The sequence below is a fragment of the Acipenser ruthenus genome, chromosome 24 (assembly GCF_902713425.1).
Source record: "Acipenser ruthenus chromosome 24, fAciRut3.2 maternal haplotype, whole genome shotgun sequence".
NCBI lineage: Eukaryota > Metazoa > Chordata > Actinopteri > Acipenseriformes > Acipenseridae > Acipenser > Acipenser ruthenus.
This window is the reverse complement of record NC_081212.1, coordinates 5435361-5454963: the sequence shown is the minus strand read 5'-3', so window position 1 is coordinate 5454963 and position 19603 is coordinate 5435361. Positions and strand designations below refer to the sequence as shown.

At 35.8% G+C, this 19603-nt stretch overlaps 1 protein-coding gene and 1 long non-coding RNA gene across 4 annotated transcripts in view; both read left to right on the top strand.

Annotated features, from left to right (window-relative positions):
- The first annotated feature begins 1370 nt into the window (after positions 1-1370).
- On the top strand, positions 1371-4875 carry LOC131700512 (uncharacterized). Its single transcript, XR_009308388.1, has 3 exons — positions 1371-1571; positions 2597-2976; positions 3743-4875. It is a non-coding gene; the product is annotated as an uncharacterized LOC131700512 (long non-coding RNA).
- Positions 4876-5582: 707 nt separating this feature from the next.
- Positions 5583-19603, top strand: part of LOC117429271 (zinc finger SWIM domain-containing protein 7-like) — a 32129-nt gene continuing 18108 nt past the window's right edge. Inside the window, exons 1-7 of one of the 3 annotated variants that reach the window (XM_058998150.1) lie at positions 5583-5738; positions 6630-6714; positions 10838-10859; positions 12917-13019; positions 15538-15642; positions 16817-16927; positions 17222-17458. In XM_058998150.1, the coding sequence (XP_058854133.1) occupies positions 6639-6714; positions 10838-10859; positions 12917-13019; positions 15538-15642; positions 16817-16927; positions 17222-17224 (420 nt within the window). In that variant the 5' untranslated portion in view covers positions 5583-5738; positions 6630-6638 and the 3' untranslated portion in view covers positions 17225-17458. Of the gene's footprint in view, positions 5739-6629; positions 6715-10837; positions 10860-12916; positions 13020-15537; positions 15643-16816; positions 17459-19603 lie in introns of those variants that run through there. The other 2 variants (XR_009308386.1, XM_034907049.2) reach the window with 2 other exon arrangements.

Below are 19603 nucleotides of genomic sequence, written 5' to 3'. Positions count from 1 at the left end.
TAACTGTATAGTGTAAGGTTCGTTTACTTCTTAAAAATAGTAAGTCAGTCTTCTTTACAAAATTCTCCATTATTAATTATCACATATTTTTCAATTGTACAAATTATTTGTTTAATTCAGGGCGTGCACTCTCCCCCTTTTACAAGGAATCCCTTAGGATTAACAAAAATTGATCGACTTCCCTTGTTAAACCAGACTGAAATTATGTCTTTTCATTTCTCTGATGGAATTGTTCAGTCGGGAAGCGTTGGTCCTGTCCTACTCAAACACAGCAATTTCCCTTTAGATTTCAGCGTTCTATTTAAGTACAGTAGCAAGCAACCATATACTCTCACTGTCTGAACGGCTGGTTTACAGTCTGTCTCTTAGTCAGTGTTTTTCAGGGTTCATGTCCTTGAAGTGCGTCTCTCTTTTGAAGGTCCTCCGGTCGGGGTTCAGTTCCACCGGGCTTGGCTCGGTAATTTGTAAAGTTTGTTTACTTCTTAAAAATAACAAGTCAGTCTTCTTGAGGTAATCTTCAATCAAAACTGTTTAATTCAGGAACAAAGCCAATCCAAAGACAGTACAGAACACAATCACAGCAATACTGTAAGCACAGTTACAGTTCTCAGGAGATTCAATTTTGAGCAAACAAAGCTGCAGGTAAAAACCTACAGGCCTCTATAGATGGAAATCTTGAGCAACACATACTGTAGGTGAGCCTACAGGTCTGGGGAAGGTAGGAGGACTCCGAGCAACGAAATACAGGTTACAGACATGAATATACAGTGCAGGTGACATCCCACAGGTAATGGCAATGGCCTATTTTCACCAATAAACAGAGCTAGCCCCCTTTTCTTGGAGGCGCATCAGTCGGCGCCTTGTGACGATACCTTTCACCAAAGTTTTGTGGATTACAACTCATGCATAAACAAGGATCATCCGCCCGAGATCACAAATGCCCTTTGAACCATAAAAGAACCCGTTTCTTATCTTGATTCTTAGATATGCAGGCACCTTTTGCTGGGTGCAAATTTACATAGCTACAAGGACAGGGCAGCGCTAAGCAGTAGATTAAAAAAATAAATAAAAACTTACATTAAACACAGGAAAATCACACAATGTTCAGAGTCTACCATTCAAAGGGGCACATACAATTATTACAATTGACATAAAACCTTACAATAGGGTGATGCAAAACTGTTGGCCATAGCTGTATGTAACATATTGTAGGCTAGATCAGCCAGTGTCTTCATAGAAATAAGAGCTGTATAGCCTGGGCCATTTTGCTTCTTCAGTGAAACTATATACCTGCTGGTGAATGACATATTTCCTCACAAAAACCCACACAGATACAGAAGCTGTCTTTTGTTTTAAATCCAGGAAATGACTTGAACAATACTCTCTCATAGCTTACATTTGCGTTGATGTATTAGTTACCAAAGATTAACCATTTCTTGGATCTATGCGTGGCATGCTCATGGTATTACCTTCTGAACTTTATATTACAGCTTCGCAGAATTCCAGAATGGAACTTCACAAAATCAGACTTTTTGTTGCATGGATGTTGTTAAGCTTGATGGCTGGAAAAGGTGAGCAAGCTGTATCTGCACAGTGCGGTATCATGGTTAGATATGATTAACACAATACTACTCTTTTCCTATTTCTTATTCCAGGTTATGCCATGATATTATTCAGGTTTAACGCAGTATGCTTTTGGAAGGGTAAGACAAATACACACAACATATGTGCAAAGGACTGTTTGATACTTGAAATCCTTGGTTTACGTTTGAAGGCTCATTTTTGTTGTTTTTGTTTAATACTTTAAAATTGAAACTAAATTAAATATAAATTGATACAATGGCCTTTAGCTATCAACGATTATTATTTTTTGTCATATTTGTGGCGGGAAAACACACAGTTACGGAGTTACAAAATTAGTAAGGAAACAGCTTGGGTGGAGGGTCCCTGAATTACTGTAAAAATTATCTCAAAAATGGGTTTGATTGTAGATAACTGTCCGTCCAGATTGTGTACATCAGGGTATGAATACACTAAAACTTTAAAAACGAAATTGTATTTTATCATATTCTTAACAAATAAAACATCATTTCAAATTCTAAGTTATTCTATTTAAAACACTTATTTAAAATACCCTTTCTTCTGTACAAAAATGATCCTGACCATTGTTCCCTCATTTAAAATATTATAATTAATAATTCGTTTTATTGCTGCAGTTTTCTGGGGATATGGAATCAAACTTGGGTGGTATATAAATCAAAAGGCTGTCTCTTTTACACTATTTGTTCTGTTGTACAGCAATTCGAGATGTTTTTCATGTAAGTCAGTCTTTGTAAAATAAATGGATGCTGATAATATTAAACAACAAGAATAATCAAATACAAAGTCAATATGATTTGTAAAGACCCTTAGGAGTGGAAATTTCTTTGTTCTCCTACTGTAAAATATCTATTAGGCTACCAGCTCTTCATTATTGAGAAGCTGAAAATATAAGGCTTTATTCCCCCCAAAAGGCAGTATATTAGCTTCAACATTCTTCTCTGGTATTTTCGGATGTTATCCACTATGGTGATGGTAACTCTTGTTCTTTTTCCAGCTAGCAGTAAGTGTGAGGGGGAAGTTATTGTTAAGACACAAGTCAATGGAACTCTTGATTCCAAGAGCCTCATGCCATGCCAGTTTGACAGCAGCCTCCTCAGTCAGGCCACACAGGGGAATACAGCTGTTGTGTGGACTTTAAAAAAAAACAACATAACAACATCACAGTACCTAGTCGAAATTGGATTTTCAAAACCACCCACCTTCTGGAATGCACGACAGGGCAGAATCATCCCCTTTGCAGGTCTGTCAAAGAGGGAAACTTTTCCATACTTCTCAACAGAACACGGTTAGAAGATCAAGGGATATACTTGTGTGAGCTGTATGATGGTGTTAACTGCAGTTTGGGAGTGCAGGAGATTCAATTCACAATAACAGGTACAGTAAATGAAAAATGTCTGTTTTTATAAAACCCTGGTGCTTTAGGGAACCTAGTAGCAGTTTATTTTAGTTTCTGTTTATTACATTCTGATGAGGTCCCATGTTCAGTATTCCTGCAATATCTTATAGCCTCCATGTAATATATTTTTAAACATAATACCAATTGCTTTGATTTTCAGTTGAATAACACATTCATCTTGTGGTTAGATTAAATATAAACTTTTTTTATTCTATGTGCATCAAGTTAATTTCCTGGAAAGTGAGTGGTCTTCTTAGTTAAATCGTTTTATTGTATTTTGTTTAGTTTTTTTCCACTCACAAATTGCTATAAATGCAATGAAGATAAATAATATATCTAATACAAGTTATTTAATCAATACTAGCCAAAAAAGCATTTGTGCAATGTAGTTCTGATACAGCAGTAGACTGATACTGACATGTTTGGTATCATGGTATTGCAGTGGCTTGCCAGTATGAATTTCTTCACTTTCTTAATTGTCATTGAGAGTGAACCATTGCATTACCATTTTGGTGCCACTGTCTGCGTCGGCAATGACGGTTTGGTAAACGTGTATCTCAAGACAATTATCTTTCTTATTATCAAGAACCAATTTTTTTGTCTTTCAGCATTTCTCATTGATTAAAAAGGTGACATCCTGTTTGTGTTTTGATGGTTTTCATGCAGCATGTGGTTACCAGCAGTTTGCAATGATGATGATGAGCAAAGTTGTCTGTACTCTAATTGTATGCTGTATCTTTTCAGGTCTTCCTTTAGAAGCTGCTGATGCGTCCCCTGGTATGATGTGGTCTGTCTTTACAATGATAAACTGTATCCTGCTCTATGCTTTCTGCTGTTCATTCTAAGAATGTGTTTTATATTACATTTCAAGGAATTCAGTGTTTTTATTGATTCATCTTTGTCAAGTTTGTATAGGAGGCAAACAAGATGGGCATGTTGACATAAATACATTATTGCTTGTAATTGATGTTCAATTTTTATCAAAGAAAAAATGTAACTACCTTTTTACTTTCGCTAACATGTCTCATCCTTTGTTTTTCTAACATACTTATATGAATAATAAAATAAGATCAAACTATCTGCTAAAGTAAGAAAATAAGTTTTCTAATGTAATAGCTTTCAACTTTTGCAAGAGCAACTCATTTTTTTTTAAATGTTCTTATGTATAATCTTAGTGAACCATCATTGTAGATGTCAGTTGCTGTTTACCAAACCACAACAGAATAACCACATATGTGATGTTGCCAGAAGCATGCCTTTTAAATAAACCGTTTGGATTATGCTTTTAGAAATACAAAATGAAACAAAATAAATTCAACAGCAAAAATGTTGACCAGTCTTCAAGACATAACACCAACTCTAGTAAAAATGTTTGTCCTTGAATGTATTTAGATTCTTTTGGTATTTCCAAGTGTAACCTTATTGAGTGTCATTCTTGTTATGGATGATGGTGATGTATTATTTTGTTACTAGCTCAGCATTTTTGATGAAATATTGCAGTAAAAGGGATATTGGTCTTACTTTCTCTTGCTCTTTTGGGGGGAGTAGTGTAATATATGCTGAATTATAGACTCAAAATGTACTAGTTCTTAGTAGAACTGAGAAAATGTTGTAACATTAAATAGAGAAAGCCTCTTCTCCATGGGGACTTACCATGTCATTTTAATTAGATTTGTTGTGCAGTTTAGCAATATTTAATCATTTGCTGGACTATTGGCCTTTTTGATTATTAATTCTGTTTTTATTATAATTATTTTGGGGACACCAAGTGGGCTTGTCTGACTCTCCCATGTGTTTATAAGTGTATTTTTTTTTTTTGTATCTTTAGATGGTTCATTTAACTTTAACTTTAACTTTTAAGAAAACCTTTATTAGAATGAATTGTTTACAGCTGTGCTAAATCCTTCTTTTATATTGTGTATCACTTTGAACTTAATAAACTTGACCATATTAACAGAAGTGCCTGCTTCTCATTGTAAGAGTGAATGCTACCAAAAATGGTCACCTAATGAATCTAGTTATTATTATTATTATTATTATTATTATTATTATTATTATTATTATTATTATTATTATTATTATTATTGAAACATCTCCAGTTGTAAAACAGAACCCAATAATTAATAGAGGACAATATGCATCAGATTATTGATAACAGGTAGTATGACCTTATACAAAACTTTAATTATGTTCAACAGTGAGTCAGACATTATACCTACTTTAAAACTGGAATAATATATTAGATTTTTGCAGTACTTTGAACAAATGGAGCTCTGTGTGTCATCATGTTACAAGGTTACGGTAGTAGTGAATAATTACCTGATGCTTATATACACAGTATTACTGGCAAATTACTACATGGCATTTATTTACAGTACATGGTAAATAATTACCGTACACCACATATCTCCATTTATTTACAGAAGCATAGCGGGTATTTAATGCTTTTAGGTCAAAATAAACCACAGTGTAAACGTATATTCATGGACAAAGAATTCTGTTGTATTATTTATAAAGAGCGAGGACCTCTAGTGTTTTTTCTGCCTCAGTACACCACTCGCTTCCAGTCCAACCCGAGGAGCTGCGGAGTAACTAGCCCGACGGGTGTTGTAGTTCTTTGACATTGAAGGTCCCTTAGGGGGTTGTCAACCCACACAGCCGTAAAGACTTCAACTACCAGAAGCAGTTGCGGTGGACAGATACGTAGTTGTATAGGGCGCTGAAAACAAAATTCTTCCTGGTGAGTATCGAAGCACATTGTAAATATTTGAGTATATTATTAAATTGTGTAAAAAAAACAAACAAACAACGCCTTTTTATTTGGAGTTTTGGTTATGGTGAGCAACACACAAATATCAGCCATAACAATATTTAAAAGCTATGAGGTTTAATGGAAAACATTATATACGAGACCTCTTCTAGATGTATTTTTTGTTGCATAATACAGTTAACATTCGTGTTTTTTATGTACACGTGTAACTCTTCCGTTTGTATTGCTTTGTTAAGAGTAAACAGTTACGTGAATAAGGTTTTAAATTGTCACGATGTTTGTTTATGTCCTCCCCCGGACTATAATTAATAAAAACAACGGTAGCGGTGTTCATTTTGATAATAATGTGGGTTCATGAGATTTGGGGGTTGCACAAAAAGTATTTGTAATGTTGTATTCAGTAACAAGTAGAAGAAAATGATACAGCTTGAAATGTGCCAAACCCAGGCTAATGTTGCATTTCAGGTACATACTGGACTTTGCTAGTCGTGTGATCCATTTGCACAGTGATTGAGTGTAAACATGTAGTAAAACATTAAAGAAAACACAGGATCGTTTTGTTTAAGAAATAATAATTGACGAACTTTTGTTTCTGTAAAATATTGGGAATTCCATTCATAAAAATCTTTAAGTGAAATTCTAATGGTAATCATATTTTGGATGAAAATACATTTCAAAAATAATAATTCAATCCTATTTTGGAAAATAGTTTGCAATTTAGTTTTTTTTTTTCTTTTCTTGATACTAATTGCTTGCTTGATACTTCTAATTTTGTATTTACAGCAATTTTATGTTATTGACAGAACGCATTTGCCAGATATTTTATTATATATATTTATTTAATTTCGATTTCTTTTTCAGGCTGATGAGATGGCCCCAGTTTTATCTAATGTGGCTGAAGAACTTTTAAAAGAAGTTAAGAAAGCCTATCAAGAGACTTCACAAAGTAAGCCATGAAGGAACACATACCGGACAGCTGCGATATTCACAAATCATTTTGACAGGGACCCAGTATTTTTTTCCACCCATGTAATGAACTACTAGAAAGGCACATCAGATTGACTCCTCAATACAGTATACTGCTCTGTACAGATACTGTAGCAACTGTGGGCCTAACCCTGGTCTCCAAAGTCATTTTTGCAGCTACGTCGGTTGCAGACGGCAATAGAAAAATTGACGCAAGATGTTGCGTAGCCCCCCTTGGTCTAATTGAGCTGGAATGATGTATATATAAAGACAAGACGCAGCTAGAACCTCATGCGTCATCTGTCTTATTGTATGTAAACAGACATGACCTATATCCCCTGCAGTGGTTTGAAACAGGCATGCTACTTCCTGTAAGTCCCAGTGAGCAACGTTGCCTCTGGATATTCAACGTTGCCTCTGGATATGAATCGGTTGCAGTGGGTAATAAATGTAACAGAGGAGTCTACTCATAATAAACATACTGAAGCTGATTTCCTTTGTTTAAACATCTCCACATGTTATAATTGTAAGTACTGTATGTGCTGTATATACAGTTTTTACAGCAGTAGCTTCTTTGAGTAGTTGATGATTAAAGTGCTAGTACTGTACTACAGTGAAAGTTTCAGACATGTTTTAGGCTTACAGAGAAACTAATGAATAGGTGGTATGAAATGGTCATAAAGCACCTACCCAAAGATGTACGCAGCCATAGAATCAGCTATGGGATGTTCTGGAGGACTGGCTTAGCTGCTGATTTCTACACCATCAGAGGCAAAAGTTTTACTTTTCTGTCCTGAACAGTTTAAATTCCTTGCAGACTCCATTGAATCAGTGCTGTCCTGGCTGCCCTATTCAGTGTTATGGCATATTCGTCACCATTTGAAATTCTGTTTAGACTAAGCTTTCTTGAAACCTTGCAGACTGAATATGATGTAAACCCGGTCAGGTTATTCTGTGTAAACAGTGCCCTTGAAAAAGGCATAGCAGCCAGCAGAGGTCACTTTGGTGCAATTCAAAGACGGGAGACCTGGAAGACCATTTAAAAATGTACAGTATGGGTTCCCCTCAAATTAATAAGCAAAATAGGATTATTTTGTAATAACCTACATTTATTCCACACACATTTTTGTGTTTATATTTTTCCATCATATTTTTATTCTAGGAATGTCTAATGCAGTTGTTTTCTGACAGGTCAGTTGTGACTTAATTCAGTTTAAATGTTTGGTTGTAAATCAGAAACAGTAAAAGACACATCCAGTGATCATAAGAGAGTGACACTGAAGGGGCAGGGTGCTGTACAAAAAGCTGTGGGGCACATAAAAGGGCAGGGATAAGTGCCCTTATATTTTAACCGAGAGAGTACAATTGTAAAAACAGTGCCAGCTGAGGAAGCCTATTTTGGGGCCATCCTTTGGGATATTTGTTTTGTTTATGTTAATAAAGTTGCCGGGAAGCTCCACACAACCAGGGTTTGCTTCAGTGTATGGACTCAATCCCACCTGGGAGGCCACATGGGTTTTATTTGAAATCTGTAAGATCTGCTGAGATTTCAACTTGTGGAGCAGACTGTGTGAACCCACAGAGTTCAAAACATTAAAGGGCACAGCATGCTTTTTTTTTTTTTTTTTTTTTGTCCGTGACTGCAGTTTCTCAGAAATTAACAATTGTATGTGTTCCTGTTTATTTCTTGCCAGTCAGCCATAATGGTGTGCGTTTTACTGGAGTTTACTTATTAAAGTATCCATGATTATTAAAGTTTCCATTAATGAAACAGTATTACAAAGAATATTGCAACATCCGTGTGGAAATTTGGAAATGAGGAAGTCCCTTGTTGTAACAGCATGGGTTTACGCATTGTTTTATCAAGTGTATGTGTATTGAAGTTGTAATGTAGCTCATGGGTCACTCCAGCTCAAGTTGACCTCTCTAGAGGTGTTTCCTTCATTTGTGGTTGGCCATAAAAAAACCACATATGCAAATGAATAGCTTACAACACAAATGTATGCCTGCCATCTGGTCAGACACTGTCTCTATGTGGTGAAAATGCCCAGTTTGATGACCTTTCATCTATTTTTTTTTTTAATGTGGCAGCTGAACACGATCAATAACATTATCATTTTTAAAGCGTGTTTCAAGGGCTCTCCAACATCATGAATTGACATAAGACGTTGTGCAACCACCCTTGGTCTAATTGAGCTGGATTTATATATATATATATATATATATATATATATATATATATATATATATATATATATATATATATATATATATATATACAGTGCCTTGCGAAAATATTCGGCCCCCTTGAACTGTGCGACCTTTTGCCACATTTCAGGCTTCAAACATAGATATGAAACTGTAATTTTTTGTGAAGAATCAACAACAAGTGGGACACAATCATGAAGTGGAACGAAATTTATTGGATATTTCAAACTTTTTTAACAAATAAAAAACTGAAAAATTGGGCGTGCAAAATTATTCAGCCCCTTTAAGTTAATACTTTGTAGCGCCACCTTTTGCTGCGATTACAGCTGTAAGTCGCTTGGGGTATGTCTCTATCAGTTTTGCACATCGAGAGACTGAAATTTTTGCCCATTCCTCCTTGCAAAACAGCTCGAGCTCAGTGAGGTTGGATGGAGAGCATTTGTGAACAGCAGTTTTCAGTTCTTTCCACAGATTCTCGATTGTATTCAGGTCTGGACTTTGACTTGGCCATTCTAACACCTGGATATGTTTATTTGTGAACCATTCCATTGTAGATTTTGCTTTATGTTTTGGATCATTGTCTTGTTGGAAGACAAATCTCCGTCCCAGTCTCAGGTCTTTTGCAGACTCCATCAGGTTTTCTTCCAGAATGGTCCTGTATTTGGCTCCATCCATCTTCCCATCAATTTTAACCATCTTCCCTGTCCCTGCTGAAGAAAAGCAGGCCCAAACCATGATGCTGCCACCACCATGTTTGACAGTGGGGATGGTGTGTTCAGGGTGATGAGCTGTGTTGCTTTTACGCCAAACATAACGTTTTGCATTGTTGCCAAAAAGTTCGATTTTGGTTTCATCTGACCAGAGCACCTTCTTCCACATGTTTGGTGTGTCTCCCAGGTGGCTTGTGGCAAACTGTAAACGACACTTTTTATGGATATCTTTAAGAAATGGCTTTCTTCTTGCCACTCTTCCATAAAGGCCAGATTTGTGCAGTATACGACTGATTGTTGTCCTATGGACAGAGTCTCCCACCTCAGCTGTAGATCTCTGCAGTTCATCCAGAGTGATCATGGGCCTCTTGGCTGCATCTCTGATCAGTCTTCTCCTTGTATGAGCTGAAAGTTTAGAGGGACGGCCAGGTCTTGGTAGATTTGCAGTGGTCTGATACTCCTTCCATTTCAATATTATCGCTTGCACAATGCTCCTTGGGATGTTTAAAGCTTGGGAAATCTTTTTGTATCCAAATCCGGCTTTAAACTTCTCCACAACAGTATCTCGGACCTGCCTGGTGTGTTCCTTGTTCTTCATGATGCTCTCTGCGCTTTAAACGGACCTCTGAGACTATCACAGTGCAGGTGCATTTATACGGAGACTTGATTACACACAGGTGGATTCTATTTATCATCATTAGTCATTTAGGTCAACATTGGATCATTCAGAGATCCTCACTGAACTTCTGGAGAGAGTTTGCTGCACTGAAAGTAAAGGGGCTGAATAATTTTGCACGCCCAATTTTTCAGTTTTTTATTTGTTAAAAAAGTTTGAAATATCCAATAAATTTCGTTCCACTTCATGATTGTGTCCCACTTGTTGTTGATTCTTCACAAAAAATTACAGTTTCATATCTTTATGTTTGAAGCCTGAAATGTGGCAAAAGGTCGCAAAGTTCAAGGGGGCCGAATACTTTCGCAAGGCACTGTATATATATATATATATATATATATATATATATAATAAAAATCTGATATTTAAGAATTCAGTATTATAATAAAAATAAAAGATGACCTTCCTACATTGGTGGAGATCTCAGAATAACCATATCCAGATAACTCACAGATGTTATAAAGTGTTGAATAAAGTATTGTTGTTTAATGTATTTGTTCTTGTTTTTACAGTTCCGGATGAACTGCTGTTAGCGTAAGTATTTTTTATCTCTGATCTTTTTAATGATTTAGTAACCTTAATGGTAATGGATGTCATACTTTCTAAACCCTCAACACTTGTGTCTATGACAGCCTAGAGAAATACTCATTTGTTTTAAGACCAAATACACAAGTTGTGATTCATAAAAAAGGGATTGAATCATTTCTGTTTTTAAAAAAAAAACCCTACTATTTATTAAATTAGATTGGGGATATACAAAGTTATTATTAATGTTATTAATGGTAATGGTGTGTAGTATCCAGTTCATTATGTTGAAGGGTAAAAATAAACACAATTCTAGGACATAAATAATGGCATCAATACACAAACAAATCTGGTGCTGGAAACAAGTCAGGATGAGGCTAATTTCCTGTTGGTAATGTCTTCCGCTTCCAGCAATATCAGAATTGGACAGCCAAGTACGACCTCCCTTGTTCCCCATTAAAACTCAGCTGAGCAGCAGACTGTCTGAGTGTCCCAGAATGCTTGTATTTCATGATATAAACTGTGATCTCTTTGCCATCCTCAAGCTGAGTATTACCAGTGAAACAAACTTGTATAACTTGCAGATGTTTTTTTGTTTCTATTTTAATACAGTAATATAGAGCAGGGTTTCATGCATTTGGTATCCTGACACAAGACCCCCACGCAATGAGTATAGCCATTTTTGTTCTTTTTTACAGTCACCCCCCTCTTGTTATATGCTGTTCGATGATGTCGTGTTCAGTGGGAGATATTTCTCTCTGGGCCCCCAGTTTGAGAACCACTTATTCTTTGCTACATCAAAACACTTTATCACTTCAAATGCTGCCTTGTGCCATTTCAAAATAGTAACCCCTCTCATTCCAAAGATAATTATTTTTTGTCAACAAGGGACAATGGGTCAAGTTCTTTGTAAGAGGCTGCTTTAAAAATATATATTGTATATATTTCTGAAACAGTAATTTAAGACAAATAACACTGCATCCCTCTTTGTGTCTTTTAAGCCTATGATCAAACACAAATATAGCAATAATGTTCAACTTAAAATCTGCGATGTGGTCAAATTAAGCCATTTTGGAGGAACCCTGCTTTAAGTGTAATAGCTTCAGTCTAGCAACAGGCTAGAATATTTTATGATTCATCCTGTCCGCATGCTCGTAGACGATATAGAAAATAAGTTTATCATATCAGTGATATGGTGTGTTGATGTGGTAAACTTTCCAATCACCCTGTACTTTGCAACTGGAAAAATAGAAGAGATTTACTCTGTGGGTGAGAAAAAATATGCGTAGGTCTCATCAGATATAATACACATTATGTTTGGGAACCATCCAGGAAACTGCTGTTTGAATGGGATCAAAGATTTATATGTCCTCCCTGTAGCTTAGTGAAGCATGTGTAATTGTTATTACAGCACACACAATGTTTTCGCTAAGTGCTTTAGGGATTAAGGCATTGCAATCCACTTATATTTTCGTAAATTCTGGTAAATGAGGTCATAACGGTATCTGTCCAGTAGGCTACTTCTCATTAGCTTTATGACAAAATAATCAATCAATATTTGAGTATAGTTTTGCTGTGATAGTCACAAGGATCCAAGCAAGTAGAATAAATAAGTTACAGCAGTTAAAAGTCGCTTCCTCTGCTTTACTTGTAATTCTGCCTCTTGTTTTTGTTATTTGCAGCCATGTAAGGCTATTACATTCATTCTGTAATAATTTAAAAAATCAGAATTAATTTACTTTGTACCTGCCTTGTGGTTTATTTGGTTACACTGAACAATTTAGTACATTGTTGGAATGAGTACCTGGGCTGGAAGCTCTAACTCTGTTTGTGTAGCAAGGTATTGCAAATCAAACAGCTAACAGTATATTTCTGTTTGAAAAAATAAGTAAAACACTAAGTGTAGTTTTGTAAAAAATTTAAATCAGGGTTTTATTCACCCATAATTTATTATGTTTAAATTGTATGTTGGTTTGTATTCATGCATTATGTACAATATAAATATACATGTAGGTTTTTTAAACTATATATTCTTAAGATATTTCTAAGTATTTTGCATTTTCTAGGTTGAAGTTTGTGTTTGGTCCTTCAGCTCTCCATGCTTTGGACCTTGTAGATCAGCGTTCAGTGACTTGTGTAACATCTCCTAGCGGAAGAAGGGTGTTTCAGGCAAGTGGACTATTTTATCTGTACATTCTTGACTACATTTTATTCTGTATGTTATTTGTTGAATGGGTGAACTAATGAAAACACTGCTTTAAGCAAAAAAAAAAACATATATATATATATTTTTTTCTTAAATATCGGTTCTGAACGTTTAAGTATAATGGCAGGTCATGAAGTTGGATTTAAGACCTTGCATAAAGTAAAGCAGTGCAAAATTTTTTTTTAAAAAAACGGTTGCAGCCATGTTGCGCAGTGTTTACCAGTTCATTCACACAGGCCAGGAGTAACAAACCAGTGGAATTCTGTGGGAAATTGTTTTAATCGACTTTTCTTGTTTCAAAAGACCATGCAATTTGAAGGATTATTTTGCCAGATATACCCAAAAAGCAACAAACTTGAAACTGTAATCCTTGAAGAAAGTTATAAATATGTCAGCAAGTAGTACTTGGCAGATGGCCCAATGGCTGTAGTGAATGTCATTGATGCAGGGTGTTTATTTTTTTATGATCTGTTGCTTTGAAATGTGGTTTACTGGAAACCAATGGGATGTTAGATTGTCAGTAAGAACATTTTGCATTAGGGTATTGAAAACATCCTTCTAACAATATAACAGTATCACATGATGGGAAACCGACGTCTCTGTAGTTAATGACTTTTAGATAAAATCTAACTATCTAAAACATAAAACAATAACATTTGTAGTACAGATTACCAGCAGTACTCTGAACAAATTACTAATCGGGGCAGTGGTTCAGATTAGCTAGTCCAGAATACTGTAGTACAGTATGAGAACATGATTATCCTTCAAGGGAGTAGCCACTTCTTTTACAGCACTCAGAAGACGAGGTGGTGTCAAAGAAGTCAGTTCAGCCTTCAGTTTGATTGTTACGTACAGGTGTTACAGTTCATGTGTCATTAAATTCTTTGCAAGAACAAACACAGTAAGTCGTTCACACTTGGCAGAGGAATCTGGCCACCGGACTCCTTTAGAATGCGGTTTGGCTTTTATACATTTTTGCTGAAATGTAAATTACGAGAAGAAAAAACAACAAAACAAAGACAACCAAAATGCTGTAAAGTGTTGCTTGGCATCTCCCCAAGCGTGACAGACAGCGCAACGAATTCATGGATGTTTGAGAAAGGTTAACCATTTCATACCATGTAGCCTACGGCACACATACCAGAATGCAGCAATTTATCTGTATTTATCTGTCTACAGATTTTAAATATTTGTAAGACTGAGCTAGTTTAGCTAGTGACATCAGAAATCTGTTGTTACCTGCCTTTCAAAAGTATCATTCTCTGCAACAATATCAAATCAACCCATGTTTTTAATAATAAACTTGCAGTAGGTTTATTTTTATTCACTGAGACGAGTCAGACTGCAGGGGAAGCGGTTTCCTGAGAACGCACATTACAAGAGGGTCTTTGTTCCTGTATGTGTTCACGAATAAGGACACCAGGGATTAGTTTACGTGCATTACAAGAGGAAAATATAAGTAAGTAATAGACATGTTTTGTATATTAATTATTTAAAGCTTGGTCATGTGAATGTAAATACATCCATAACTTCAAACACACATAACAAAATATTCACTAATACTAAAGAAACTAAATAAAGTTAAACATACGTTTAGACAGAACTGAAGAAGACTTCTGTATTACTGTTTGGTCCCCAGGATGGATTACAAAATCATTTTTATGACAAGGAATACGATCTTCATAAAGCCGAATGAAACCTGCTGAATAATGTTACATTAACATATTGAATTACATACCGCTTTGTAGTTTTCATATACTTAACGAAGAACTGGCGAAAATATGAAATACTGTACTACTGTACTATTGTGTCTTCTAGTTAATTATTGGGAAGTACAGTAACTGTAGAGGAAACACCTGTTTCTTCTTAAGGTTCGTCTGAAAACAAAAATTTGTTATTTGAAATTAATAAAAAATAAAAGTTTTTGGTTTCTGTGCAGTGGTTTGTGTGCACTCCGATTTCCTCTTTTTGGTTTGAGTTGTCAAGCCAGCTGAGTTTGGAAGAGTGACCTTGAAATACTTTACAAAAAACATGATACAGTATACATGTAGCATACCTGTGGAAGTTTGAGTGAATGAATCTGTTTTTACAACACGTGGTTTGCATTCCTAAAGACCAAACTCATTGAGTGGTTTTATGCTTTCTGAAAAAAATATTGTGCTACCTGGCTTGACTTGTAGAGAAGAGCTTTTAGTATCAAGCCCTAATGTTAGTCAATTTAGACATTTAGTCAAAATTTTTAGATTTGTGAGTGTCCAGATTGAGACGTTTAAGACGTTTTGTGAGTGTAAAAAAAGAAGAAAGCTTTAACATTTTTTTTCCTGCTTGACGTTTGCGTATCAAGATTCTGTGATTAACTGAGGTTATGTTTGATCAGCAAGGCTTTTGTGTGTGGTGTTGTTTTTTTTTTTTTTTTTTTTTTAAACAGCAGTGTAAATTGCCTTTGTTGCTTATTTACCTTGTGATCCCTTCATGTTTCAGGTAGTGGGAAGCTCTGGGAGGTCATACACATGTTACTCCTCCTGTCATTACTGCCCTTGCCCTGCGTTTGCTTTCTGTGTGCTCAGAAGGAATGACAGCTTGCTGGTAACAACTTGTTTTTACCTCATTATATTATCTCTAATTCTCAGATGATGGGCTCCTTGACACAAAGCCATTTCCAAAAGGGTATGGTTTTCTCATTAGGATGCAGAATAGTAGTGAATTGATCCAAGGTGACTGTGTCAGGCTAAAGGTCAGGTATTGTAATAATGAAAGATGTTTTGCAGCTCCATCACAACGGGTGACCTGGATGTTACAGCGCAGCATGACAATTCCTAGAACCTTTGGCAGAAAGCTGAGGTCTGACTCAACCCTGGTTTTATAATCTCCCTGAATGCAGTTTTGATGAATAGCCTATTCTTTCTTTAACTAGGATTGGAGTTGCACAGAAACCTATGAATAGTTAAGCAATAGCTGATACAAAATCTGGCAGTTCTCTGAATTAGCTTTAGGCAGATCTTTGTTCTGTGTTCTGTAATACCAGTTTTGATACCAACATTAATAGCAGCCTGGCCCCCAGATGAATACAGTACCTGGTTTAGACTGGGAAGATTCTCAAAGGGTTATACTCCAGATCCATATTAGCACAACTTGTATCGGAAAGGAAAAAACTAAAACAATTAAAGTATAATTTGAAACAATAACTACCTACCAGCCCCTAATTTATATTTACTTCATCTTTGGATTGGTAACTTTATTGGCTGTTTTCTAAAACAATCCTGCTGCTGCTGATTTGTAGTTCTGGCCAAAAGTTTTGCATCGCCTAGTATTTTAGGGTTGAGACATAATGAATGAACATAATTTAGATCCTTTATTTAACATCACGAAACTACAAAAGGATATTGCTAGTCTACCGGAAGCAATAGTAGTATTGTAGTACAGTACTGGAAGTTTGATTTCGAAATGTCACTTTTTGTGAAATGTCAGTTTTTTTGTTAAGTATATGGAAAACTACGAAGCAGTATGCAATTCAGTGTGTTAACGTAACATTATTCACCAGGTTTCATTAGACTTTATGAAGCAGAATTAGTTAATTCTATAGGGTGAAAACATTTGGGCTGATCTCCTTTTAAACTCTAGCTCCCATGAATATTATTCTTGAGCTGGGGTGGTGTGTTGGAGATTCACCCCCCCTCCACATATGCACGTAAAATAACAGATAAACAATGCATCTGTCAAATGTTTTTGTTCTGAATGTGTCGCCCTTTTCTTTTCACAGTGCAAACACATTCTTGCGACTTACCTCAGCCAAGCAATGGGACTCTGCGAGGAGCTAGCTCTGTCGGATCAGCAGCTGACTGACATCCTCTTAGAGAAAACAGGAGAAAAGGTAGAAGCCTGAACAGGGATTGGTGCCGCACTGGGGAGTTCAGGGATATTGTTTTATATGAAGGGGACACTACCTATCGTTTTAATTATGTATTACTTATATGATCTAATTAACTTTTGAAAGTATTACCTGACAGTAATATTTATATTTTCGTTTGGAAGGTTTTTTTTTTTTATCCTCTTAAAGTGGGTTCATTAAACTAGACTGGGCATGGCCTCACATGATGTGGTCATTGCAGTTTCTACTGATGTCTTACAAAACATAACTTCACTGATTGTGTCTGTGTGGTTTTAGTGACGACAGCTACCCGGTTGGATTACACAACAGTGTATGTGTTTGCAGGACAGAGTCAAGACGAAACATTACTTTGTTGCTTAAATAAAAAATGAAAATCACACCAGAAAGAAGCCAATGCAAACAAAATATCACTTTTAATCACATTTCATATGTCCTCAGTAAGAGGTGTCCTCAATGTAATAAGATTCATAGCAAGTTATCAATTTGTCTTATTAAAGGAACAGAATGACTTTTTGCCGTTTGGTCTTTGTCACTTTCTACTTGTGAAATGCTGTTCTGTGTGTGTCACTCCAAGAGGAAATACCCATCAAACTGAATTAGATTTATTTTCAAAATGCAGATGCAAAATAATTGGTGATGCACATTTGTTGTGGCTACAAGTCAGGGTATGATCACAGTTGAAGCTTTTTTCTCCTTTGTGCAACTTTTTTTTTTTTTTAAGTCTCCTTTGTGCAATATTTTTTTTTTTAGCTCAAAAAGATCAGATTAACTAAGACTGAACTCAATCCTGTAGAGCTGTAATTCCACAGGCTTGGCATTGAAACAGATTAAATCCTAAATCTTCAATGCCGGCTATGTTTACAACTAATTTACAGTATTTTAAATTAGATTTTGTTTTTATATATGCATGACATTCTCTTTCCTGATTATCACACATTCTGTTTGTGCAATCTACTACCAGTCCAAGAGAGTGTATGGATACACTGTAATCCACTGATAAATGATATAATGGTTTAGTGTTCTCCGATACAGCCAGTGTGTATAGGGGCAAAAGCAGCGATACTTTTTTCAGTTTATTTCTTTCAGCTTTAACTTGCAGATGTTTCTAATATGAAAAATAAACATGTAACCAGAAAGTGTGTGTCAGTTCCGTTGTGCTTGTGGCCATCTTTTTAGAATCTACTTTATTAAAAAAAAAAAAAAATCCTTAAATGGATGGCTCTTCAGTTTATTGCTGAAGAACACTTAATTCTTTATTGCACAGTAAATACATTTCAAAGTACTTTAGGTCATATCAGCTTTAGCATATCAGTTTGCGCCACACATAGCGCTTTGTTTTGGCCAGAAAGCTCTATCTTGCTTATCTGACCACAAAACCTTTTCCCACATCGCAGCTGGGTCACTCTCATGCTTTCTGGCAAACTCCAGACGTGCTTTCAGATGGTACTTTTTGAGTAACGGCTTCTTTCTTGCCACTCTCCCATACAGGCCAGTGTTATGCAGAGCTCTTGATATGGTTGACTGGTGCACCATTACTCCACTCCCAGCCACTGAACTCTGTAGCTCCTTCAAAGTGATTGTTGGCCTCTTCTCTCACAAGTCTCCTTGTTTGAGCGCTGAGTTTTGAGGGATGGCCTTTTCTTGGCATACAGTTCCTTTCCATGCTATTCTATTTAACTCGGTGAATTAACCTTGTGGAGACTAAACAACATTGGCAAGCTATAGGAACAAGGAACTAGTAAGCCGACCCTTTCAAACTAGCCTGTTTTAAATATAAAGGCCCCACTTTTGGCAGATTTGCATATAAAAACTGCCTCATTCTCTAATATACGGTGTATGGTATAATTTATTTGTTTTAGTTACTGGTTCATTCAGTATATTATTAAGAGAAAAACACACACACTTTCTTTTTATATACAAAACATTTTAATAACAAAATAAGTCCCCATTGCATATTGAAATTTTAAATAATACATTACTAGTTTAACATACATACATACATACTACGCTATCTGTAAAATTTACCACTTGATACAGTCCAAAGTAATGACATCATAAAGTTTTATGAAAAATAAAACAAGTGGAGCTTTGTAATTATTAAAAAAAGAGACTATTCTTTAGTTGTATCCCTTACACAGTAGCATCTATGATGGGGTTTATTTTAATTATCGAAACAGCTTCAGAACGTCTAAGTACTGCCTTCCTTGACTGCAATATTAATCCACTTGGCTTTCCCCTAGCATTGGTGATTCAGTGCCTCTCTTATTAATATCAATACTGTACAAAAATACATTGGAAAGAAGTCTGTCTGTATAACGATCAGCATTTAGATCTGCCAATGTTTCGATCAGGGACAGGTAACTGAGGTTGCTCAACCTTGGTTTAGAGCATTAACAGACTGTGTATCATAAAACAAGAACATTCAGATAAATAACGTGGTGAGAAAATATAACATTTTAAATGTGATGAGATCTCCTGTATTTACAGTAATACCGTGGAGTAGTTTTTTAGTAATCGTGTGGCATGTTCCTGGTAACTTAACAAAGCCACATATATACTTGTTGCGAAACTACTGTTAATATGATTCATATTTCACTGACATCAATTAGTGTATGTCTAGTGTACTGCCCTTGTGGCAGGGCAGAAGCCCTGCTGCTG